The sequence below is a fragment of the Dryobates pubescens genome, chromosome Z (genome assembly GCF_014839835.1).
Source record: "Dryobates pubescens isolate bDryPub1 chromosome Z, bDryPub1.pri, whole genome shotgun sequence".
NCBI classification, from domain to species: Eukaryota; Metazoa; Chordata; class Aves; order Piciformes; family Picidae; genus Dryobates; species Dryobates pubescens.
Window position 1 is genome coordinate 135169637 of NC_071657.1, and position 26595 is coordinate 135196231.

Here is a 26595-nt window from a genome sequence, read left to right on the forward strand (position 1 = left end):
GGGGGAAACCATGATGTGTGAGTATAGCTTCTCATGACTGGCTTAGTTCAACATTCAGTGATGGATTTATGATGACAACTCCAGAAAAGCAAACTGTCACAATATGATGGCTTGAAATGACAGTGAGCTGGACCTTTACATCTGAGAAGCCAGGTTAAAAACAGGGATACCACATGTATTAAAGTAGGGAGAAAAATACATGCTAATAAGCCTTTTAGGAAAAGTATGTATCTAGTTGTAAAACCATGGAAGCAACATGTTCAGAAAGAATTTGATTGTGGTCAAAGCATTTTCTGGGAAGGGGAGAAAAGGAGGGGAGAAAAGGAGGGGAGAAAAGGAGGGGAGAAAAGGAGGGGAGAAAAGGAGGGGAGAAAAGGAGGGGAGAAAAGGAGGGGAGAAAAGGAGGGGAGAAAAGGAGGGGAGAAAAGGAGGGGAGAAAAGGAGGGGAGAAAAGGAGGGGAGAAAAGGAGGGGAGAAAAGGAGGGGAGAAAAGGAGGGGAGAAAAGGAGGGGAGAAAAGGAGGGGAGAAAAGGAGGGGAGAAAAGGAGGGGAGAAAAGGAGGGGAGAAAAGGAGGGGAGAAAAGGAGGGGAGAAAAGGAGGGGAGAAAAGGAGGGGAGAAAAGGAGGGGAGAAAAGGAGGGGAGAAAAGGAGGGGAGAAAAGGAGGGGAGAAAAGGAGGGGAGAAAAGGAGGGGAGAAAAGGAGGGGAGAAAAGGAGGGGAGAAAAGGAGGGGAGAAAAGGAGGGGAGAAAAGGAGGGGAGAAAAGGAGGGGAGAAAAGGAGGGGAGAAAAGGAGGGGAGAAAAGGAGGGGAGAAAAGGAGGGGAGAAAAGGAGGGGAGAAAAGGAGGGGAGAAAAGGAGGGGAGAAAAGGAGGGGAGAAAAGGAGGGGAGAAAAGGAGGGGAGAAAAAGAAAAGAGAAAGGAAAAGGAAAAGAAAAAGGAAAAGAAAAAGAAAAAAGAAAGGAAAAGAGAAAAATGAAAGAAAAAGGAAAAGAAAAGAGAAAGGAAAAAAAGAAAAGAGAAAGGAAAAGGACCAGAAAAAAAAGGAAAGGAAAAGAAAAAAGGAGAAAAGATGGATTTTTATTTATTGCACTAAGATTTTCTTAAGGAAAACCAAGAAATAGTAAAAGAAGAACTTGGTCATATTATTGCTGTAATAAAGGAGAAATTCTAAGAGGAGTAGATTTATGTATTTAGTAGGTTTATGTACTTTGAAGTTGCAAACAAAAAAAGGAGATAAAAAGAAAGAAAAAAAAAGGGAAAGAAATAGTAAAAAAAGAACTTTGTCATATTATTGCTGTATTAAAAGAAAGTTTTAAGAGGAGTAGATTTATGTATTTAGTAGGTTTATGTAATTTGAAGTTGTAAACAAAAAGAAAAGGGGGTAAAAGGAAAGAAAAGACAGAAGAAAGTATTGGCTACTGAACATCAGATAAATTGAATGTTTAACTGAAGAAGACATTAACAAGTAAGCTACATAATTAGGTGGGATGCCATGTAAATGTAACTTCCACATGAATTCTTAACATGTATTAACCATGTATTAATTTTAGTCCCAGGAGCAAGGTGTTTTTTTACCCCTCCTACACTGAAATCTTCACCCACGACATCAAACAAAAGCTCAAATGTGCCTTTTTGAACGTAGCGGAAGAGTTGTTTTCTCCAGCTGCTATAAAACAGAGCACAGATCCTTTTTTATGTAGTCTTAAATCTGCAGCAAGCAAGTCAAGAAGATATTCATCACTGGCTTTGGTCAACAGCACATTGACCAGGTACATGCATGTGAAAGCCACAATAAAACACTTGATAAAACCAGCGGTGAAATCGCTGCCATTTTTATACTTGAAGGCGTTAACCACGACCTGCTACGTTATAATTCCTTGCTGCTAGACCTCAGGTTTAAACCAATCAATTTTGGGAGTCTAATCTTTGGCAATTTCTGGTTTATGATGCAGACAAAACATCTCAGGAATAATAATAATAATAAAACCTGCAAATTAGTGTGAGAATTTTTTTTTGCTTCTTTTCATTTTGTTGTTTTTGCAGCACCTAACTTTCAGAAATGAATAGAGATTCACAGCATTAGCATTATATGGGCTTCCTGCAATCAGTAAAAAGGAAATGGCACTCAGTGCACACTTGAAGGGGGGAAAAAAAAGAAAGTAGAAAATTGCACTAGCTGTGGGATAAAAGTAAAGAAACAGCTTTTCTTTCAACAGCTTACTCCATTACATTCACTGTTTCCACAGAGCACCGAGTTACTTACGCTGTATAGCACACACATATGGAGCTGCTTATAAGTGAGTGTAACAGGGCAGGCTACTGAAATGCCAGGAATTCTGAGCCTTTTAATATGCATCTCAGGCTATCTTGTCCTGTTTGTCACAAATATTTGAGATAAGCTATAGGTATTATCAAGGGGAGAAAGGGAACTGTCTGGAGAGGAGGGGTGTGATTATTTTCAGCGCATCCAGTTTGATGATGGAAAGAGAAGTGCTTTCTCCCAGTCACAGAATCACAGAATCAATAAGGTTGGAAAAGACCTCAGAGATCATCAAGTCCAACCTGTCACCCAAGAACTCATGACTACTAAACTATGGCACCAAGTGCCACGTCCAATCCCTTTTTGAACACCTCCAGGGACAGTGACTCCACCACCTCCCTGGGCAGCACATTCCAATGGCTAACAACTCTCTCTGGGAAGAACTTTATCCTCACCATGAGCCTAAATTTCCCCCAGTGCAGTTCGGACCAAACACTGCATCTCAGCTTGGCCACTGGAAAAGTGGAATAAGCACTGCAATGGACATTAAGAACTGTAAGATCACAGGACAGGCAAGTGACATCAGGTACATCTACACAGCCAGCCCAGCACAACATAGATGCAGAGGCTGCATTCAAGCTACACCTGGTGCAGTGGTCCTCAGCTTGCTCTATCCCTAGCAAGCACGTGAGGTCTTCAAGGAGTTTTGCAATCATTTTACTGCACACAGCATAGCTGCAGGAAAAAAACACCAAAACAACAAACTGGAGGAAAAGGAAGAAAACTGTAAGAAGATAGAGCCACATTATTGCACGTTCCAGCAAAAGCTGAACAGGACAAGAGACAAAAAAAAAGAAAACAAAGTGAAGAATGTGAATTAAATCAACCTGTGTGATTCGGAATCTAACACTCAACAAATAGAATCATAGAATCATAGAATCATAGAATCAATAAGGTTGGAAGAGACCTCAAAGGCTCCTGTTAATCACAGGCAGGAAGCACTCTCTCCAAATTCCAGAAGAATTAATAAAAGAACCAAAAAGGAAAAGCCCCAGAAGCCCAGTACCTTGAAGATTAGATTCTGTACATGGAGCTGTTATATTTACATCCAAGAGTTTACATCCATATAACTTCATTAGAGATTATATGAAAACAATATGAGAAGTTATGTAAAAATACAGGTTGCAGACACTCAAATAATATTAATTTTCCATGAAGGACATTCCTTGCAAGAGCAGGACGAAGTATTACAGATCTTTTCCTCCCCCAGGTTCCCAGCCACAACGAATGAAATGTCACATAGGATGGGATTTGTCTGTGCAAATGTGAGCCTGTCATTTTGACTCTAGCAGTCAATGAAGACGAGCAAGCACTTGTAGGGTAGGATAAATCTCAAGGAAAATGGTTAGAAAAATAGCATACTCTAACAGGGGAACAGAGTGATTGGTTTGAAGTGTGTATATTGAGGGTAAGAGAGCATATTCTATTTGTTCAGCTAAGGTGAATCTCATTCAAAAGGTGACAGCGTAGAAAAATAATTTAGACCCGTTTAAAATTAATTTTGCTCCTCTCTCATTGTAAAACTATAATAATTGTGCTTTTTTCTTCTTCTTCTTTTTTTAAAGCAGAATTTAAACTGAGGAAAAAGAGGGTGAGGAAATAAAAAAATTAACTCCTGAATGTCTGGTCATTCTAACCTCACAGCTGTACAGACTAGCTCAGAAAATGAACAGAAAGCTAAATTACAGAGCGCTGGAGTGTCTCGAGCCTTTTCAAACTGAGCCATAAGGATGATAAACTCAAAGAAACATGCTTTGTTTGGAGGAAATTGACATATATACATATAAAAAAAATGAAAAAGAATAGCCTTATTTCTCCTTTTTAACTCTAGCAGTTGCACTTAACATAGCCCTCAGAGTCTGTTTTGAATAAGCTAGCTGCGAAATATGAAGTTTGACAGACGTACTCTAGCAACAATTGCTATAGACACAAACAAAACCAAAAAAAACACCACCCACCCCAAAAAAAGGACCATGGTTTTAATAATGCCACAATGCTTAAAAAATTATGTTCACATAACAGCTAATAGAAAAAAAATTACTCTGCCTAGTTAATGCTGTTTCGAATTTTCTCAGCTAAAGGTAGCCAACGACATTGCTTGCCAACCACTTGCTCCCAAAAAATGTCAAGAAAAGACAGTGATGCTTTAACCACACTGAGAACTCTACTCTGCAGGCAAATGCTGTGTTATGAAATTCTTCTGTATCAGTTTTCTAAATGGAAGAATGTCTCCTGCTTACCTATTTTGAGATAGCAAAAGAATCTGCAGCAGAGGCAGCCAATACAAAGAAAGCATTCTGACAGCAGAAATGCTGTTGTCATCCAAATACAGTTCTCTTAGGAGAACGTGATTTTCCAGTCTTGGAAGCTGAACAGAAAAGAGATGGTTGTTTAAAATGAACATAAATCAGAGAAACAACAATGGAATGCTCACCAGACACTTTTCATTAATTATTACTAAATACAAACAAAACCCATTTTGGAGAAACGTGGCATTTCCTTATTCTGTAGGTAACAGCTGTCACACAAAATCTCTGCACATCAGGTGGTATTTTTTTAACCTAATTTTTTCTACCTAATTTGATTATTCAATATAAATTGGATAAAAGATTTAAAAGAAAGAAAGAAAGAAAGAAGTCAAGGCCCCAAGAGTCACAATCTTACTATTTTAGTCATGAAGTTATTTGCTGCTTATGGAGAATGGTTTCCCACTCTTGGATTCATGAAAGACTCATGACATGACAACACGTTGTTAGCAAACTACCTTTCCTACTTTTCTGTTTTAAATGCTGCAGCCCAAACACTAGCTTTTGGAGGCTCAGCACACATCAAATCAGCCTGAAATATTACTCATCTGCAATGATAATATTTTGCTAGATCTGAAACAAAGAATCAGCGTCATATAATACAACTAGAAGAGTAGATAAACAAAAGAGGGAAATATATTCCTGAGGGGCCAATTTCTCAAGGACTTTAGGAGCAAGAAAATACTTCCCTGCTAGCTGTTTGTATCATTGGGAAACCTCCCTCTAACAAGAGAAGAATAAGGTTAGGCTACCTAAGAGCATGACACATCCCACAGCAATCAAAGAGCAGATGATCAGCGTGCTGACAAGAATAGGTAGGGAACGTGAACAAAGATGCCTGCACAATAGCCCCCAGCTTTTACCTCCTGCAGATTATTGCCTTGCAGCTTCAGGATCTGCAGCAGGCCACAGTTCTCAATGCCTTCAACTTGGGTGAGAAGATTGAAGGAGCAGTCCAGGTGAATGAGAGTAGGTGCCTCACAAAGACCTTTTGTGCTGATTAACTGATTGTGGTCCAAAATTAATTGCTGAAGATTCTTCAATGCCTCCAGGCCACCTGAAAATTAAAGATTTCAGCTGAATTATGCCATAATGGAATAAAAACCTGTTGGTTCTCAAGTACTGTGAAAATGCTGAACTTTCAACATGAGATGTTTTATTACCAATAATTTTTATAACAATTAGCATTAGTTCTGTGTAAGGCTTATCAGTAACTGCTGTATTTTGACCCTACAAAATACACAGTCTGTACAGTTCACAGATCTCTGATTCTGTTTAACCATTCATAACCCTCTTAGAGCTGTGGGAACAGAACCTTCTTTCAGTGATAAATTATACTTACTATGCTTAAAGCATTTATACAACCCCTACTCAAAACCTGTGGGCTCTGTGAAATGTTAACAGCCTTCTGCAAATGACCCCTCAGAACGGAAAGAGTATTTAGGTGGAAAATGTAATTTTCATTATTTCACTTTTAAAAGGCTTCTTTTCAAGATATTAGCAAAATGAGGACAAATTGTGCTAAAAACTTAGGCCAGCACCCCCTCTATTATTTAAGTGCACCTTGGTTAAGGAATTGTGTAATAAAATATTTTTAATGAAGAAATGTAGAAAGAGAATTTAATGCCTTTAAGTGTTTAAAACTGCACTTGTACAGCCATTAGACACTCAACAAACTTATTCCTGCCAGCTGCAGAGCAAGAATGTGCATAATGTCCACCCCAATAAGATGCAAAGGGAAAGCTTCTTGTCAATGTTTGTCTTTCACAGAGTTTTTCCCAACCACGCTCCTAGGACACCAAAACTCACACTGCCTTTCCATAGTCTTACACGTGTTAGATGCTCTGCAATAGCACTGAGGAGTCCAAACAGGTTTTCTGTATACTTGCACTGAAACACTTTTGATGGGACAGACTCCCTTTCTGAAATATAGCTGAAACAAGGCACTGCTGAATCACAGAATCTATCTGGCTGGAAAAGACCTCAAAGATCATCTAGTCCAACCCTCAACCCAGCACTACCAGTCAACACTAAACCATGTCCATAATTTACTTTTCTTTTATGTATTCTTTGTAGGGTTATTTGAGGTAATACTTTTCCTTATTTCATGCAGAACTTGCCAAGTTCCCAAAAGGAAGTTGTGTGAGCTTTACAGAGGTTAAAGTCTTTATGGTTGTTCTCTGAGAATGAACTGGGTTGTGTACTTCTTAGGCCACACCTTGAGTACTGTGTCCAGTTCTGGGCCCCTCAATTTAAGGACATCTAGATGCTTGAACGTGTCCAGAGAAGGGCAAGGAGGCTGGGGAGAGGCCTTGAGCACAAGCCCTACAAGGAGAGGCTGAGGGAGCTGGGATTGTTTAGCCTGGAGAAGAGAAGGCTCAGGGGAGACCTTCTTGCTGTCTCCAACTACCTGAAGGGAGGTTGTAGCCAGGGGGGAGTTGGTCTCTTCTCCCAGGCAACCAGCACCAGAACAAGAGGATACAGTCTCAAGCTGTGCCAGGGGAGGTTTAGGCTGGATCTTAGGAAAAAATTCTTCCCAGAAGGAGTAATTTGCCATTGGAATGTGCTGCCCAGGGAGGTGGTGGAGTCACCATCCCTGGAGGTGCTCAAGAGGGGATTGGACGTGGCACTTGGTGCCATGGTCTAGTCACGAGGTCTGTGATGACAGGTTTGGCTTGATGATCTTTGAGGTCTCTTCCCACCTTGGTGATACTGTGATACTGTGTGATACTGTGAGATCAAAGGCCAGCTTGCACCAGAGATTACTGAGAATACAGAAAAGGAATTTTAAAAAGAAAATGAATGATAAGGAGAAAAGAGAAGCAAAAAAAAAAAAAAACCAAAACCCCAAACACCACCAACCCCAAACCACACAACCAAAAAATTTAAATGCCAATAGCAGTACATTTTAAAGACTCCAATCAAATGTAAGCCTTCACACCATAGCAATTTAAAAATGGAAAGCACCTAGTGCATAACACAATCACCTGATCTTACAAAGCTCTCCTACATCTAACCCAAATGTCCCAAACGTTCCATACTGTAACTTCCAAACTGTGCTTTGGGAAATAAAGATACGAACATTTAATTACTCTGAAAGAATTGCAACCACGTCCATGCCATACTATCCCGACTGTCGGAAGAGTTAGGGCTCAATTTTCTTTCAGGCTTAGGTAGAGATCAAAAAGGAACCAGCACCATCTAGTGGTCTCAAGACAAATTCGTGCCAATTAACAGCTTCCAGCACCTCCCTTCCCATGAGCCTGAAATCTCCACTTTCAAGTGATCAGCATAGCAGTACTGGAAATTTTAAAAGCACTGCCTTACTGTGGAGAGGGACAGAGGACTGACTGTACACAGAGTGTGAAAAGGCAAGGAGTAGGGAGTTAGAGGTCTATATTTGAGAGCGTCCAACAGAGGGCTGCAAGGATGATTTAAGGACTTGAGCACTGCCTTATGAGGAAAGGCTGAGAGACCTGCGGCTGTTTAGTCTGCTGAGGAGAAGGCTGAGAAGGGATCTAATATCTGAGGGATGGGTGTCAGGAAGGAAGGGACAGCCTCCTCTTACTTGTGCCCTGGGATAGGACAAGGAGCAATGGATGGAAACTGCAGCACAGGAAGTTCCATCTCAACATAAGGAATAACTTTACTGTAAGGGTGACAGAGCACTGGAACAGGCTGCCCAGAGAGGTTGTGGAGTCTCCTTCTCTGGAGCCTTTCCAGACCTGTCTGGATGTGTTCCTGTGTGACCTGTGCTGGATTCTATGCCCCTGCTCTGGCAGGGGGATTGGATGAGAAGATCTCCAGAGGTCCCTTCCAACCCCTAACATCCTGTGATAATACAGGATCTAGAAATGTCCTGCCCTGCATGCTGCATAAAGCACCTTTGTTACATCTCCTTCCCATCTGCCTTGTTTAATGAGAGTGAATGTCATTCAGAACAGAGATGCCAAACTCCATATGATGGGATCACAATCTATTCTGGAACTATCAAATGCAGTCCAACAGAAACACAGACAGTGAGGGAATAATGTAATACAAACAACTGGTATTTCAATGCTGCTGCTGCTGCACACATGCAGAATTAAAAATAAGTATGAAAGTCTTCTGCCCATTTCCAGGTATTGTGTGTTTCACATACAGTGTCACCAGCAACAGCTACAGCAGTAGATGGGAAAATGCCTCCTGTTGAAAACTAGGCTTGTGGAGAATCTTTATGGAAGTAGCTCTTAGCAATTCGCAAAGTGCACTTGGGGGCTGTTGTCTACCAGCTGTTAGGTGTCTTATCTATCACAGGATGTTAGGGGTTGGAAGGGACCTCTGGAGATCTTCTAGTCCAACCCCTCTGCCAGAGCAGGACCATAGAATCTAGCACAGGTCACACAGGAACACATCCAGATGGGGCTGGAAAGTCTCCAAAGGAGACTCCACAACTTCTCTGAGCAGTCTGTTGCAGTGCTCTGTGACCATTGCAGTAAGAAAGTTCTTACTCATGTTGAGGTGGAACTTCCTGTGCAGGAGTTTCCATCCATTGCCCCTTGTCCTTTCCCAGGGCACAAGTGAGCAGAGGCTGTGCTTTCCTTCCTGACACCCAGCCCTCAGATATTTATACACATTTATTAGATCTCCTCTCAGTAGTCTTCTCTCCACACTAAAGAGCCTCAGGGCTCTCAGCCTTTCCTCATAAGCTCTGCAGTACCTTCTCTGTGTGACAAAGAGGAACGATAAGAGAGGTGTGAAAGCTGACAGTGAACATGAAAACAACAGACTGGAAAAAAACCCCTCCAAAATGGCAATGTATCTGATTAAAAAAACCAAACCCTTGTATGTGCTTTCTTCACATGAGCAGGTTCAAAGAAACATTTTCCACTAGCCACAGCCATGCACTGCTATTCTCAGCACTGCCAGGATTTTAGCCAACACACAACAGCAACAGACACCCTACAGAGGAATCTTCTACAATTCAAGTCAAAATGATGCATTCTGTGTCAGACAAAAAGATTGAACCAAAGCATTCATCCTCCAAATACAAACATACAGACTGAACTCCAGGGTATTACTGATCCAATTACTTACTTTGTGAGCGAGCGTGCATTCTTAAGGGGGAAAGCATCATTAAGACATATTGCTCATATTTTTAGTGCTATTTTTAAGGGGTTTCTGGCTATTCCAGCTTTTCCCCTACTGATGTTGTATTTCAATGAAAGAAGAAAAAAAACTTCATCAAAAAATCATAATATGCTTGAAAGTTCCTACATTAAGTTACTGAAAGAGGATGAGGGAGCTGGGATTTTTTAGCCTGGAGAAGAGGAGGCTCAGGGCAGACCTTCTTGCTGTCTACAACTACCTGAAAGGAGGTTGTAGCCAGGAGGGGCTTGGTCTCTTCTCCCAGGCAACCAGCACCAGAGTGAGAGGACACAGTCTCAAGCTCCACCAGGGGAAGTTTAGGCTGGAGGTGAGGAGAAAGTTCATCCCAGAAAGAGTAATTGGTGGTGGAGTCACCATCCCTGGAGGTGTTCAAGAGGGGACTGAATGTGGCACTTGGTGCCATGGTCTAGTAGTCATGAGGTGTTGAGTGACAGGTTGGACTTGATGATCTTTGAGGTCTTTCCAACCTTGTTGATTCTATTCTATTCTATTTTATTCTATTCTACTCTACTCTACTCTATTCTATTCTATTCTAACTTCACCACCATTACTGGCCACATTCATGCTATTCATGTGGCCTTCTTTAAGCAATTTATTTTACTGTTTCTCATTAGGGCACTGCTATGGTTTTACAGTCAGCATCAACATTCCAGCACCTTTATTCTCGGGCATTATAAGCACTTGTTTACAAATACTAATATTCCAAATCTTCAGAAGAGCAAAAAAATTCCCTTTTGATTTCTCATGGAATCCCAGTACCCATGTTCATATATTTCAAGCTGGTTTTTAACAGTGGAAATGCTTTCAATATATAAATGCCTTATGTGAATTCATTCCACCTATCAGCTTAGTAATTGTTCTATATTTATCTTCCTGCTGTCCATCAGGAAAATAAAAGTATCTCCACATACTATAAAGAAATTTAAGAGTCTAAATCACTAGACAAATGAAATCCAAATCAAAGTCTCCTTATGTCTTTTCCATTCCCAGCTCTACAATCTTTCCAAGTAACACCTTCACATCTAGCACAGGCTAAGAACACAAACAGAAAATCACTTTCTCAGGTTCCATGTTTCACAGAATCACCAAGGTTGGAAGAGACCTCAAAGATCATCAAGTCCAACCTGTCTCCACAGACCTCATAACTAAACCATGGCACCAAGTGCCACATCCAGTCCCCTCTTGAACACCTCCAGGGATAGTGACTCCTCCACCTCCTGGACAGCACATTCCAATGGCGTATGACTCTCAGTGAAGAACTTCCTCCTTACCTCGAGCCTAAACTTCCCCTGGTGCAGCTTGAGACTGTGTCCTCTTGTTCTGGTGCTGGTTGCCTGGGAGAAGAGATCAACTCCCTCCTGGCTACAACCTCCCTTCAGGGAGTTGTAGAGAGCAATAAGGTCTCCCCTGAGCCTCCTCTTCTCCAGGCTAAGCAACCCCAGCTCCCTCAGCCTCTCCTCGTAGGGCTCGTGCTCGAGGCCTCTCCCCAGCCTTGTTGCCCTTCTCTGGACAGGTTCAATTTATACAAAACTAATTACTTCCTCACAGCCACATGTTTTTTTTTTCTTGGCCATAAGATTTTATTTCAATGAACAAATTCCTGAAGATTCATCTATGCTAATGCTGAAGTTCCAATCACCTGCATTTTGGTGGCCTTTCACAGTTTGTCATATACTAAAACCTAAGTCCCTGGAGTATAAGGGGGGCTTTTAAATCTAGTTTTGTTCTACCATCTGCTCTGCTGCCTTCTTAAAGGAAATTTGCTGCTTTCAAGCCTTGAGAGCTCCCTTTCAAGTAATGATCCAGCAATTTACTACTACCTTTTCTCAGCTGTTAGTTACTTTTGAGAGACTATTAATGGCCTTCCTTCCATGCATCACTCTACAAAAAATTGATTTCTCCACTTAGACACAGCAAAGCTCGTGATTATTTTCACTGCACTACACTACCCTAACCTTCTGTCAGCAGAAAAGCCTCTGGATCCTCATCAAATCTACATAACACAAAGCTTTCAATACAATATTTTTGGCTTGACAGAAGCTGAGTTACAATATAACCCCTTAAGGACTTTACAGTCTGGCAGTACAAGTAGAGGATATGAAAAAGCCCTGGCTGGCCAACAGCAAACAGCTATCACCTGGCAGAACGATTTTCTATACTGATCCATCTGTTGAGTGATCTTGGTGCATGTAAATCCTTAGTAGTTAACTGCATGCTAAAGGTACCCTTGTCTGCCAGTTGTTGGCCCTAACAAACATAAATAAATGTAAGAGAGGCTGGCCCACTTGCTGTGCCTAAATGATTTCCATGATTTTACCACAGACTTTTTTCCAGCTTTGGAGCAATGAGCCAGAGAGGGAGGCAAATACAGAACAGTAGTTTGGAGCCAAAATGAGCAGCATTTTAGCAGAAAGTAAAAAATTTAGTCCAGTGTTTAGCAGGGTTCAAAGCCTCAGAGAGGTAATACAATTCTTATATGACTTACCGTGTCAGTCAGGAACATACTGAAATTCTCTGCAGTTGCAAGGCAACTGCAATTGTTTCTTTGGATAAACTGAACTCAGGCTACTTTCATATTCTATGTAATTTCCAGACAATAACCCCATGTAGTGCTACAGGCTTGGGTCAGAGTGGCTGGAGAGCAGCCAGGCAGAAAGGGACCTGGGGATGCTGGTTGATAGTAGGCTGAACATGAGCCAGCAGTGTGCCCTGGTGGCCAAGAAGGCCAATGGCATCCTGGCCTGCATCAGGAACAGTGTGGCCAGCAGGAGCAGGGAGGTCATTCTGATCCTGTACTCAGCACTGGTTAAGCCATACCTTGAGTCCTGTGTCCAGTTCTGGGCCCCTCAGTTTAGGAAAGATGTTGAGTTGCTGGAAGGTGTCCAGAGAAGGGCAACAAAGCTGGGGAGGGGTCTGGAGCACAGCCCTATGAGGAGAGGCTGAGGGAGCTGGGGTTGCTTAGCCTGGAGAAGAGGAGGCTCAGGGGAGACCTTATTGGTGTCTACAATTACCTGAAAGGAGGTTGTAGCCAGGTGGGGGTTGGTCTCTTCTCCCAGGTGACCAGCGCCAGAACAAGGGGACACAGTCACAAGCTGTGCCAGGGGAGGTTTAGGCTGGATGTTAGGAAGAAATTCTTCCCAGAAAGAGTAATTTACTATTGGAATGTGCTGCCTGGGGAGGTGGTGGAATCACCATCAACGGAGGTGTTTAGGAAGAGACTGGATGGGGTGCTTGGTGCCATGGTTTAGTTGATCAGATGGTGTTGGGTGATAGGTTGGACTGGAGGATCTCAAAGGTCTCTTCCAACCTGGTTTATTCTATTCTATTCTATTCTATTCTATTCTATTCTATTCTATTCTATTCTATTCTATTCCTGAGGTTAGCAGCTGGCTGGCCCTGAATCCAATGAAGGTAGAGTTCTGAATATAAACAGCTCAAATACTGGTATACAAATTGGATAAATTTTTCATTAATTTGCTTACCAATGTGAGTGATTCTGTTGTAGGAAAGTTCAAGATTTTGGAGCTTGATGCAGTCATCTAAGCCATAAACTGATGTAAGGTGGTTTTTATTCAGAATCAGAACACAGAGATTTTCTAGATGGTCACAGTTAATTATCTGAATGTGGTTTTCCTGCAATAAGAATATTGAATAGCAGAATTAAGTGTGAAATTATGGTAATTGAAACAATTGCTTGTTCTACTCCTAAACTTCCAGCTAGGAGTAAGGGTATCTCTATTGCTTTCCAGTAGGAAAATTGATGAGTCATAGAAGCTGCCTTTTATTCACCTGGGATAGACCAAAAAATATATCTTGAACCCCATTTTGGCTCTGAAAATATCCAGGAGTTCAAATGAGAAGTGTAAGGAGAAGTTAAGGACAGAGTAGTCTTTTCCATATATGCTTTCCTACCTTCCCAGATCCTGGGAGACTGAACTGGAAAAAAAATGCATAGAAATCATATTTACCAGACACTAATTATGACTTTGCTGGAATCCTATTTACTAACAATGAAAATCTACATTTTAGAGATATTTTGTTCAGAAACATTAACATTCAGAAGCACTATCTCCAGCTCATATTTCCTGCCCAAGTGATCCTGCCCTTTTAACATCCCCTTCCCAGGTCATTTTAATCATGCTTCCTCAGATTTTCATTTCACTATTTGCTGCCACTGTTGTTTTCTTCTGTTTTCCACCTGCAGGCACTCAAAGATAAGAAATTAAATTCCCTATCTTTCTAACAAAGCATTTAAGCCAAGGAGTCTAATTCCTATTCATGAATTAACACAGTGACTACACTGAGGTGCTGCCTGCAGCTGTGGGCAGAGACGTATGCAGGTTTCCTTTGGATATTCCTTTGCTCCCAAGACACTAAAAGTTGTTGATGCAGTTGGACACAACTGCATAAGCACTTAAGCAGCAATACTGGCATTTCCCCCCTACCCCCAGGCTATAATAGGAAAATCATATATGCCTGATACCTCCACATTGATATACTTCAGGTCTTTGCAGTTGCTCAGTCCTTCCAGTGCTACAAGTCCACAGCGCCTCAGAGTCAAAACTTGAAGACTTGAACACTGAGACAATGTTGAGAGACTGCAAGCTGGCAAATCTTCAAGTGTGAGTGTTGTCACCTAAAGGCATTGGTGGATAAATAAAATTCATTGCTTGTGTCTTGAACATTTGTTGTATAATGGCACACTGTGGTCTTCTTGGAAAGCAAAGAGAGCAAAGCTACTATTAACGCTTGAGAAAATGCAAGTAACTGATCCTAATCCTTTCCTCTAGAAACAGATGGCAATGGTGAGTTTCATCTGTTATGTGGGAGAAGTTTATTGTGAAAAAAATCTGTTTGATTCTAAAAATCACTCTAAAAGAAATAAAACTGCTGCTGTGCTAATGACACTGAATTTGAAAGGGTGGAAGATTAACAATAAGCAAAAGAAGCAATAATCTGAGTTGCTTCCCATCACACTATCATAAGCCAAGTGATGTTCTTCATGGCAAAACACCATCTATAAGCTGATGAGCAATGTCTTGGTTCTGGAAGAGACTGGTCTTCTCAAAACTAAGTGACTAGATGAGCAGGGACTGAGAAGAGGATCCTGATAACCAAGGCAAAACCATGTTAATTCAGCAGAAAATAGAAGTTAGGAGCTCTTGCTTTTTACAGGCTTAAGATACTACTAATCATCTGAAGACTAATAAACCCACCAGCCTGCTCCACAGTGCTGCCAGGAATTCAGAAGTCATTCTTACTGCCCTTACTCTGCACTGGTGCAGAGAAATTCTTACTGAGTTCCATAGAACACACACAGTAAGCATGTGTTGTCAGTGACAATCTCCAGCTCTTTCAACAGAGCATTCTCCTGACATAACAAATTCAAAAGAAAAAGTGATGGTATGGCTTCACATTACATCCTAAATCTTCTGCTGGTGTGAGTGCAAGGCTGGTGAAGGGCCTGGAGAATAAATCTTGTGAAGAGCAACAGAAGGAGCTGGGGATGGTTAGTTTGGAAAAGAGAAAGCTGAGGGGAGACCTCATTGCTGTCTACGACTACCTGAAAGGACATTGTGGCGAGGCTGGTGCTGGTCACTTCTCCTGGGTGATAAAACAAGAGGGAATGGCCTCAAACTACAACAGGGTAGGTTTAGACTGGCCATTAGGAAAAAAAAAAATTCACATCAAGAGTGGTCAGGCATTGGAATGTGCTGCCCAGGGAGGTGGTTGAGTCCCCAAGCTTGGCTGTGTTTCAAGGTGGTTTGGATGTGGTGCTTGGGGATATGGTTTAGGGGTGAACTTTGTAGAGCAGGGGTCTTGGCTGGACTTTGTGATCCTGAGGATCTTTTCCAACCTGAATGTTTTCATGATTCAGTGCATAGTTACCTGCTGCAGAGTACTCCAAGGGCCACTATGAATTATCTTTTGTGTACTTAATGGGGGCATCTTGTGTCCTGACCTTTTCCTTGGTTGCTTCTTTCTAGTTACTTGCTTGCTTTGGTTTTCTTCCTGTATTTTAGACCAAGATTTACATGTGTTCATCCAGTTTATTCTCTTCTTTTCAATATCAGGAAGAATTAGTCTACTGGAACACTCCACTACATCTTGAGTTACGTCCCAGGTCTCTCTGACTTCTTCATTAGCATCTTCCACTAGAAACACAGCACTCTTCCTTGTTTCAGACTGAGAAAATTGATCTGTGACTTCGCTACAACTAGCATCTGGCTGGGTATTTGGGGGGCTGCTGCACATATTGTTTGCTTTACTTACTGCCAAGTCACTGGCTCCAAAATTAACAGCTTCATCCTTTGAAGCAGGACTATTTGGAGCTTTATTAAAGTCCTTAGTTTGTAAGTAATTTTCTTCTACATGTGTTACTGAATTCGTGTATATGTTCTCGGCATTGACTTGAGAAGCGTGTTCCTTCTTCTCAGAGTCGGGTTCTTTTGGTGTTGGTGTCAAATTTCTTCCTGCTGGAAGCCTCCAACTATTTGTTTCATCCATCATTTCAGCCTGTTTCTCTCTTTGTTCCTCTGCTTGCATGTTTAGCTCCTTCTTCTGCTCTATTGCTTTTGGGCTTTCTATCAGCTCATCCTCTTTTGTGTTTTCTTGGTTATTTTCTTCCCTTTTGCTCACCACAGCTTCCCCACTTTTCTCTCCTAGTTTCCTCTGTTCTTCTCTTATTTGCAGCTGTTTTTCTCGTTCAGGTCTCAGGCTTTCTTTCTTTTTCTCATATTCCTCACCTCTCCTCACCTGGTCCAAATGTTCCTGTCTTTCAAATTCTTCTTGTTTCTGTTTTAACTCTGCTTTCTGTTGCCAATTTTCTTCCATTCGCCTCCTCAATTTTTCTTCTTTTTCTTTCATTTCTTTCTCTATCTCTTCCAGCATTTTCTGCTTCTTTTTTATTTCATCTTTCCATTCCTTTAAGATGGGAGCATACTTTTTATGAACCAAAAATGATCTAAACGTAGCTTGGATCTTCACAGCTGCTGTCCTTTGTTGTTCTGCCAGGTGTTGTCTTTCTTTTGCTTTCTTCTCTTCCAAGGCCTTTTTTCCCTCTTCCATTTGCAGCTGCAGCTTCATGATCACTTCCTAGGCCAGAACAATTGGGATAGACTTCAATTACTTTTAAAATAGGATGGGTGTTGTCACATACTTATCATTACTGGAGGGTGTCCAGAGAAGGGCCATGAGGATGACCAGAGAGCTGGAGCACTTCTCCTATGAGGACAGACTGAGGGAGTTGTGGTTGTTTAGTCTGCAGAAGAGAAGGCTCCAAGGAGACCTAATTGTGGCCTTCCAGTATCTGAAGGGAGCTACAAGAAACTTGGGGAGGGACTTTTTAGGGTGTCAGGGAGTGATAGGACTGGGGGAAATGGAAAAAACTAGAAATGGGTAGATTCAGATTGGATGTTAGGAAGAAGTTCTTCCTCATGAGGGTGGTGAGAGACTGGCACAAGTTGCCCAGGGAAGTGGTGGAAGCCTCATCCCTGGAGGTTTTTAAAGCCAGGCTGGATGTGGCTGTGAGCAACCTGATGTAGTGTGAGGGGTCCCTGCCCATAGCAGAGGGGTTGGAACTAGACGATAGATGATACTTGGGGTCCCTTCCAACCCTAACAATTCTATGATTCTGTGATTTTATGATCAACATACAGAATCTGCTGTATTAACTGTTCTCAAAAAGATCACTGTACAACCTTACCTCATGTTGCATCATTTTGTCTCTCCACGCTTTCTTCTCCTTCTGTAACTCCTCTTCTATTGATGCTTGGTGTTTCTGCACAACAAGTTAACTTAAGTGAATACTGTACAAAGCCTAGAACATAACAAAACACCTCCTCTCAAGTCTTTTCCATCTCTTTGACTTACCAACTGTTCACTTTTGTGAACATCTGAATTAAAAGGAGAGACTCAACTGTGTGTGGAACAAAATAACCATCTGCACACATCCATCAGATTTGGTCATATACTGAAAAATCCACACCTTTAGAGGGTCAGAATCTCAGTAATGACCCAAACATCTGCTACCTTCCTCTCCAAATTCTGTACTACTACTATTAAAGATCACAGCATCACAGTATCACCAAGGTTGGAAGAGACCTCAAAGATCATCAAGTCCAACCTGTCACCACAGACCTCATGATTAAACCATGGCACCAAGTGCCACGTCCAATCCCCTCTTGAACACCTCCAGGGATGGTGACTCCACCACCAGCCTGGGCAGCACATTCCAATGGCAAATGACTCTCTCAGTGAAGAACTTTCTCCTAGATCTCCTAAACTTCCCCTGGTGCAGCTAATGGGGGGCTTGAACACCTCTGCTACAAGGACAGGCTGAGAAAGCTGGGATTGTTCAGCTTGAGACTGTGTCCTTTTGTTCTGGTGCTGGTTGCCTGGGAGAAGAGAAAAAACCCCACCTGGGTACAACCACCCTTCAGGTAGTTGTAGAAGGCAAAAAGGTGTCCCTTGAGCCTTCTCTTCTCCAGGCTAAACAATTCCAGCTCCCTCAGACTCTCCTCACAGGGCTTGTGCTCTCCCCAGCCTTGCTGCCCTTCTATGGACATGTTCAAGTGTCTCAATGCCTTTCTTGAACTGAGGAGCCTGGAACTGGACACAGTACTCAAGGTGTGGCCTGACCAGTACTGAGTCCAGGGACAGAATGACTTCCCTTCTCCTGCTGGCCACACTATTTCTGATGCAGGCCAGGATGCCATTGGCTTTCTTGGCCACCTGGGCACACTGCTGGTTCATGTTCACCTGCTGTCAACCAGTACCTCCAGGCTCTTTTTCTGCCTAGCCACTCTCCAGCCACTCTGACCCCAGCCTGTAGCACTGCATGGAGTTGCTGTGGCCAAAGTGCAGAACCCAGCACCTGGACTTGTTAAATGCCATCCTGTTGGAGTCTGCCCATCTGTCCAGCCTGTCAAGGTCCTCTGCAGTGCCCTCCTACCCTCTAACCTTAGCTGGTATCACAATAAACTTCATAACAGCAAAGCCAAAGGAATAATTTAATGTTTGCATAGAAAATTCATGAACTGTTGGTCAAAACAGTCAATGCACAGACACCAATAGACAGTACTTAAATATGTGCTACAAGTCAATGTGGTATCACAAGCAGACAGAGTTTAGGACAGTCTGGGATAGTACTCTTCTTTTCACATTAGATCTTGAATTTTTATAGTGTAGATGGGAAGAGATTGGCTTCAATATCATTGATTACCTTACGAAGCAGCTCTAACTTTATTCTTTCAGCCTCCAATTCCTCCTGACGCTGCACCCTTCTTGCATGCTCCTCTTCATTTTGTCTTGCCTGTGCTTCCCTCTCAGCTTTCCACTTTTCCTTTTTCTCATCTTCCAGCTCCTTTTGTCTTTTCTTCCACTGCTCAAATTCTTGTCTAGACTTCTCCTCCACTTCTCGATGGGTAAGGCTTATGCTCATTCCAACACCAGCTACAAAGTTATAATCAACCAAGCATACCTTTTAATTTCCTTGTGAGCACTGGGAGACATTAAACAGTGTGAAAATAATGACAAGAAAAGGATTCTGTGCTAGTACATTCACCAAAAAATGAGAACTATAATGTGAGTCTTTCTATCAGAGATGTCATATTATCTTGATGCACATTTGCTGACTGCTGCAATCCTGCTTGTCCTACCAATGAACATTTCAGGTTTACACTTCAGCTTCAGGATTAATTTTCTTCTGTGGCTATCAGCAGGGGGTTTATAAATGATATACTCCATCTCAAAACACTGAAAGGCCATGGCAAAGGGAAATGTTTCCAGCCTACACAACTGAAAAAGGCTTAAAGCATAACCTGCCTGGTACCACCAACCTGACTTCCATTTGTGCTCATGACAATTTAAATCACTTTTTGAGTAGTATCTTTTGAAACAAATTTCTATCACGACATCAAATACAAGGATAATTTTGTGAGCCTGAAGTGAGATAAAAGCACAGGTATTTACTCAAGTCTATTTCATGAAGTGTCAAAATCTACTCCATACTGTAACATCTAACTCTTTACAAAGACTGTCATGATGCTCATGAAAACAGAAAATTAGAAAATACAGAATACAGAATTAACCAGGTTGGAAAAGACCTTTGAGATCCTTGAGCCCAACCTATCACCCAACAGCATCTCATCAGCTAAACCATGGCACTAAATAGAATAGTGTAGAGTAGAGTAGAGTAGAGTAGAGTAGAGTAGAATAGAATAGAATAGAATAGAATAGAATTAACCAGGTTGGAAAAGACCTTCGAGATCATTGAGTCCAACCTATCACCCAACACCATCTAACCAAATAAACCATGGCACCAAGCACCCCATCCAGTCTCTTCCTAAACACCTCCAGCGATGCTGACTCCACCACCTCCCTGGGCAGCCCATTCCAAAGGCCAATCTCCCTTTCTGTGAAGAACTTCCTCCTAACCTCCAGCCTAAACCTCCCCTGATGCAGGGTTATGATGTTAAAGATCAGCTCAACCCAGTGACTAATGTATTTACTTACCTGTAAGAAAATGGTTATCAGTGACCTCGTTATCATTGCCATTACAACTAGGTGCTGTAGCAATCTGCAGGCCCTCGCTTTCAATTTCCAACAGTACCTAATATTGGCATCACAAAACAGGAAACAACATTTTAAAGCAGAACATCATAAAAAATCTTCCAGAACAAAGATCACTTTTTCATCATACAACATCAGCATAAAACTTACTACTGACTGGAAGCTTTAGACATGGAATCATGCAAACATACCAGTCAAAGGGATGTTTTCTAGTGTAATGAATCCTGAAGTATTTCCCCAAACACATAAAATGTCTATGGATTTAATATCTTTTACATTTTGCCTTGGAAAAAATGCCTGGGTTGCACTTGGGAGTTGTTCTACATTCTGCAGAACGAAGCACTATGTACATTAATGCTGTTATGCACATAGGGGAAGGACAAGTTACACAGTAAGCTCTTGAGTCTGTTTGAACATAATGCAATGGGCATGAAGATTGCTATATTGCTTTCATTGTTCTCTATTGGCAAGAATTCCTGCTCATTTAGCATCTCTTCATCACATGCTTGGAGCATATATTAATATCTGTAATGCAGCTGAAGTCACAAAGTAATTGTGCTCTTCTAAACAATGTCTTCTGAGAGCAAAAAAAAAAAGCAAACCCCAAAACCCAACCATGTTTTGCAAAAGTGCTCACTAATAAAAGCCAGGCAACAATGTTATTGAATTAAATACAGGTTTGTATTTTCCTAACAACTTCAGCCCCCCGTGTTGGACCCAGTACTATTCAATATCTTTATTGATGATCTGGACGAGGGGATTGAGTCCACCATCAGTAGGTCTGCAGATGACACTAAGCTGGGGGCAGGTGATGATCTCTTAGAGGGTAGGAGAGCTCTCCAGAGGGACCTTGACAGGCTGGACAGATGGGCAGTGTTGAACAGGATGGCATTCAACAAGTCCAAGTGCCAGGTGCAGCACTTTGGCCACAACAACCCCATGCAATACTACAGGCTGGGGACAGAGTGGCTGGAGAGCAGCCAGGCAGAAAGGGACCTGGGGGTATTGGTTGACAGCTGGCTGAACATGAGCCAGCTGTGTGCCCAGGAGGCCAAGAAGGCCAATGGCATCCTGGCCTGCATCAAGAATAGTGTGGCCAGCAGGAGCAGGGAAGTCATTGTACCCTGTACACAGCACTGGTCAGGCCACACCTTGAGTCCTGTGTCCAGTTCTGTGCTCCTCAATTTAAGAAGGACATTGAGACTCTTGAACTTATCCAGAGAAAGGCAACAAGGCTGGGGAGGAGTCTGGAGCACAGCACTGTGAGGAGAGGTTGAGGGAGCTGGGGTTGCTTAGCCTGGAGAAGAAGAGGCTCAGGGCAGACATTATTGGCACCTACAACTACCTGAAAGGATGTTGTAGCCAGGTGGGAGTTCGTCTCTTCTCCCAGGCAACCAGCATCAAAACAAGAGGACTCAGTCTCAAGATGTGCCAGGGGAAGTTTAGGCTTGAGGTGAGGAGAAAGTTCTTCCCAGAAAGAGTAATTTGCCATTGGAATGTGCTGCCCAGGGAGGTGGTGGAGTCCCTGTCCCTGGAGGTGTTCAAAAAAGGCTTGGATGTGGCACTTGGAGCCATGGTTTAGTTGTTATACGGTGTTAGGTATTAGGCAATAGTTTGGATTTGATGATCTCTGAGGTCTTTTCCAACCTGGTTGATTCTATGAGTCTGTGATTCTAAATTATTCAGTCAAATCCTACGGATTTGAAAGTTACAGACATTATGATATTCACATTTTCTATACAATAATAGAATATATTAGGAGTAAGAGTAATAGTAGCACATCCTCCTGATCATCATTAAAAGGATAAGACAGAGAAGTTTAAACATGTCACCATTCTACTGAGATAATATTTTGCCAATAATTCAACAACAATGGATTCTTTGATTGGGACTTTTGTGCTCAGCATCTCAACTACTGAAACAGAGAATTTATTCCAAATGTTAAAACTTAGAGACACTACAGCTGCTAAGCCAGTTTCAAAGAACAGCATATGCAAACTTATCTCAGTGCCTTCTGGATAGTCTGGGAGAAACAAATGGAAACAAATAGGTCTCCTTAGGATGCCAACAAAGCAACTGGAAGTGATCTACATTACTTAATAGAATTTTATTCACTGTGAATATTGTTTAAGTAAAGAATCAGAATGACAGAATTTCAGGGGCTGGAAGGGACCTCAAAAGATCATCCAGTCCAACCCCCCTGCCAGAGCAGGAGCACCTAGAGCAGATTACACAGGAACACATCCAGGCAGATATTTAATATCTCCAGAGAGGGAGACTCCACAACCCCCCTGGGCAGCCTGTTCCAGTGCTCTGTCACCCTCACAGTGAAAAATTTTCCCTGATATTTACATGAAACTTCCTATGCCTCAACTTCCACCCACTGCCCCTTGTGCTGTCATTGGGCACCACCCAGCAGAGCCTGGCTCCAGCCTCTTGGCACTCACACTTTACATATTTATAAACATTGATGAGGTCACCTCTCAGCATCCTCTTCTCCAAGCTAAAGAGCCCTCAGATCTCTCAGTCTCTCCTCAAATGGAATATGGTCCACTCCCTTCATCATCCTCATAGCTCTGTGCTGGACTCTCTCAAGCAGCTCACTGTCTTTCTTGAACTGAGGGGCCCAGAACTGGACACAATATTCCAGATTCCCCCTCATCAGTGCAGAGTAGAGGTGGGGGGGAGAACCTCTCTCAACCTACTGGTCACAGCCCTTCCAATCCACCCCAGAATGGCATTGCCTTCCTGGCCACAAGAGCACATTGCTGGCTTATGGTCATACCCTTTCTTTAAATTGCTCTGGATCTTCATTATCTTCAGAAGCCAATTCTGACAAGTAATCTGAAGCATAGCAAGAAGCTACTCCACAAACATTACCTAAGGGAGAAACAAATATATAGTTGAGTATATATAGAGAAAAATCCCTTGCTAATCACAGAATCACAGAACTCAGTTCTGCTTTATGCTGCTCAGCTACTTTATTTTCTTAAATAAAAATGAAGGTTTGTTGTTTTATTTTCCCTTTAAAACTCTTAACACTTCCCCCACCCAGTTTTACTCAAGTTCAGAGAAGAGTAGACTTAGATAGGATGTTAGGAACAAGTTCTTTATCATGAGGGTAGTGGAGTACTGGAAGAGGTTGCCCAAGGAGGTGGTTGTAGCCCCACCCCTGGAGATATTCAAGGTGAGGTTCCACAGAGCTCTGGGCAACCTGATCTTGTTGGGGATGCCCCTGCTGACTGCAGAGGGCGTTGGGCTAGATGACTTCTGGAAGTCCCTTCCAACCCAGCCCATCCTGTATGTGGGAAACAGTTTCTATATCAAAAGCAGCAAATATGCATAAGTGGTACACAATGACATTGTGAGAATTCAGTGACAGCAAATATGAAAGAGAACTCCACAGCACAGAACACAGCAGAACATCTTCTGTGTAGAAAGATACTGTAGAACTTGTATGTGGTGAAGTCCAGGAATGGGTTGTCCAGGGAGGTGGTTGAAGCCCCATCCCTGGAGGTGTTTAAGACCAGGCTGGATGAGGCTCTGGCCAGCCTGCTGTAGTGTGAGGTATCCCTGCCCATGGCAGGGGCGTTGGAACTAGATGATCCTTGTGGTCCCTTCCAACCCTGATTGATTCCATGATTCTATGATTCTATTTAGATAAGCCAAAAGCTGACAAAGCACTACAAAAATAGTGAGAAAGGACATCTTCCTCAAACATCAAGGTGTACAGAAAATATTAAACCTTTGTTCACAAAGCCAGCTACACTAAATGAGTATGAACCCCCAAATGATGTGAAAAACTAGACTGGAACAGGGATGATCTCGAAGGTCTCTTCCAACCTGGTCTATTCTATTCTATTCTATTCTATTCTATTCTATTCTATTCTATTCTATTCTAATGGCAGGTCCCTGGTATATAAATTATAAGCTTGCTTCAGTCACCCAGCTGGCACAACAATATCATTCCCAACTACAAAGCAACTGCATTTAATGCTAGCTTGGACATCTCTAAAGACAGACTTTAAATACATCCTATGGCATTCAGTTCTGCCTTGAACTTTTAACCCTGGCTAGTGACTTGATTTTAGACTCTCATGAAAAGTCTGGCCTAGGTCCTGTTTCAGAGAATGATCCTGCAACTTGTCTGGACCTGTGGTTTAGCCACCAGGTGAATTTTGAGAAAATCCAATTCATAATCAGATGTTAATCATAGAGGACAGCATTGTATATACAGAACACAGAAGTAACCAGGTTGGAAAAGACCTTTGAGATCATCGAGTCCAGCCTATCACCCAACACCATCTCATCAACTAAACCATGGCACTAAGGGCCTCATCCACTTTTATTCCTAGAGATTTTCAGCATGAATTCATTTTGCTGCTTGCCCTGCTTAAAAGTTTGCATTGTTTTACTGAGGATTTCTAGTTCTAGTCTAATTTCCACTTGACAACGTAAGGCACACAAACATTTCAACTGTGATCCTTGCTTACTTGCTGTTTCTTCATCTTCTAAGTCTTGAAATATAAGCCTTTCAGCATCTTGACTTCTGCTCTTTATAAAGTTTAAATAGGAGAGAACTGACTCTGGCAAGTCTTCTGAAATCTAGAAAAAACACAACATTTGACATAAATTCTACATTTTCATCTCACAGCTATGACCAGAGGTCAATACCTGACATAGAATCATAGAATCAGTCAGGGTTGGAAGGGACCACAAAGATCATCTAGTTCCAACCCCCCTGCCATGGGCAGGGACACCCCACACTAGATCAGCCTGGCCAGAGCCTCATCAGCCTGGTCTTAAACACCTCCAGGGATGGGGCCTCAACCACCTCCCTGGACAACCCATTCCAGGGCTTCACCACTCTCACGGTGAAGAACTTCCTCCTCACATCCAGTCTGAATCTCCCCACCTCCAGCTTCATTCCATTCCCCCTAGTCCTAACACTACCTGATATCCTGAGAAGTCCCTCCCCAGCCTTCTTGTAGGCCCCCTTCAGATACTGGAAGGCCACAATTAGGTCACCTCGGAGCCTTCTCTTCTCCAGACTGAACAGCCCCAACTCCCTCAGTCTATCCACATAGGAGAGGTGCTCCAGCCCTCTGCTCATCCTTGTGGCCCTTCTCTGGACACATTCCACCATGTCCATATCCCTCTTGTAATAGGGGCTCCAGAACTGGCTGCAGTATGCTCCAGACCTGGACGCAGACATGCAAGAATAAAGACTCGTTTTGGCTTCACTTAAAAAGCACTGATGGAGACTTAGTAGCAGCTGTGAACAAAACTGTTCCCAGTTCCTGCACTCTTCCCAGCTTGGTGTCATCTGCAAACTTACTTTGCTTATTTCCTATCAAACATGATTTACAGTCACATTTATCACTGATGTCTTTGCTTGTCTTTATTTCCTATCAAACATGATTTGCAGTCACATATGATCAATAATATCTACTCTAATATTCTATAGATCAATCCCTTTGCTACAAGCCTGAAGGACTGAAAGAAGTCTTTCAAGAGAGGTTGGACATGGCACTTGGTGCCATGGTCTAGTCATGAGGTCGGTGGTGACTGGTTGGACTCGATGATCTTTGACGTCTCTTCCAACCTCAGTGATACTGTGATACTGTGAAGTGAAAAGAACCCAAATAACTTCGGATTTCAGAGGTAAATCTATCCCCAAAGTAAGAAGTCATCCAAAAAGAAAAAGAGGACTTGAAACACCAGTTTATATAAAATTAAGATTATGAAGTCTTCAAACACAAGACAGTCTTCTGTAAGATTTAAATAGATTAAAAGGAAGAATCATTGGTTTAGTCATTCAGATTTCATCTACCTCATTAGCTTTATTAAAATGTTCTATCTTCAGAGGATTCTATACCAAATAATTACCTACAGCCTTGATTTTCTTACTAAAGCAGTATACTGACATTAATCTCTCTATATTGTCACCACTGGATGTTGCATTTTCTATGAAGCAATACTACTGAGACTACTTTTCAGAAGAAATCCTCAGGGTAGGTATGTCAGGGAAAAGTTCATTCATCAGGTAAGATTCCCAATGCCTGTACTACTTTAAAGCTGAAATAGATGCATTTTTAGCCCACTGAATACTTACTGCTTCACTGTCACTCAGAGCTTCGTCTGCTACCTCTGTGTCTGGATCATCTGCTTCACAGGAAGAAACACTGATTCTGCTTAGTTCAGTTTCTATTTCCTTTTCAATTTCTGCAATGTCTTCTGACATTCT

General features: G+C 42.1%; 1 protein-coding gene across 1 annotated transcript in view; it reads right to left on the reverse strand.

Moving 5' to 3' along the window:
• LRRIQ1 (leucine rich repeats and IQ motif containing 1) overlaps positions 1-26595 on the reverse strand; it is a 141999-nt gene extending 115404 nt beyond the window's left edge. The window contains exons 1-11 of the mRNA XM_054177871.1: positions 26464-26595; positions 24842-24953; positions 23134-23228; positions 20292-20388; positions 19000-19229; positions 17482-17556; positions 15666-16871; positions 14260-14412; positions 13259-13409; positions 5492-5685; positions 4563-4690 (exon numbers count right to left, since the gene is read on the reverse strand). Of these exons, the coding sequence (XP_054033846.1) occupies positions 4563-4690; positions 5492-5685; positions 13259-13409; positions 14260-14412; positions 15666-16871; positions 17482-17556; positions 19000-19229; positions 20292-20388; positions 23134-23228; positions 24842-24953; positions 26464-26592 (2570 nt within the window). The 5' untranslated portion in view covers positions 26593-26595. The remainder of the gene's footprint in view (positions 1-4562; positions 4691-5491; positions 5686-13258; positions 13410-14259; positions 14413-15665; positions 16872-17481; positions 17557-18999; positions 19230-20291; positions 20389-23133; positions 23229-24841; positions 24954-26463) is intronic.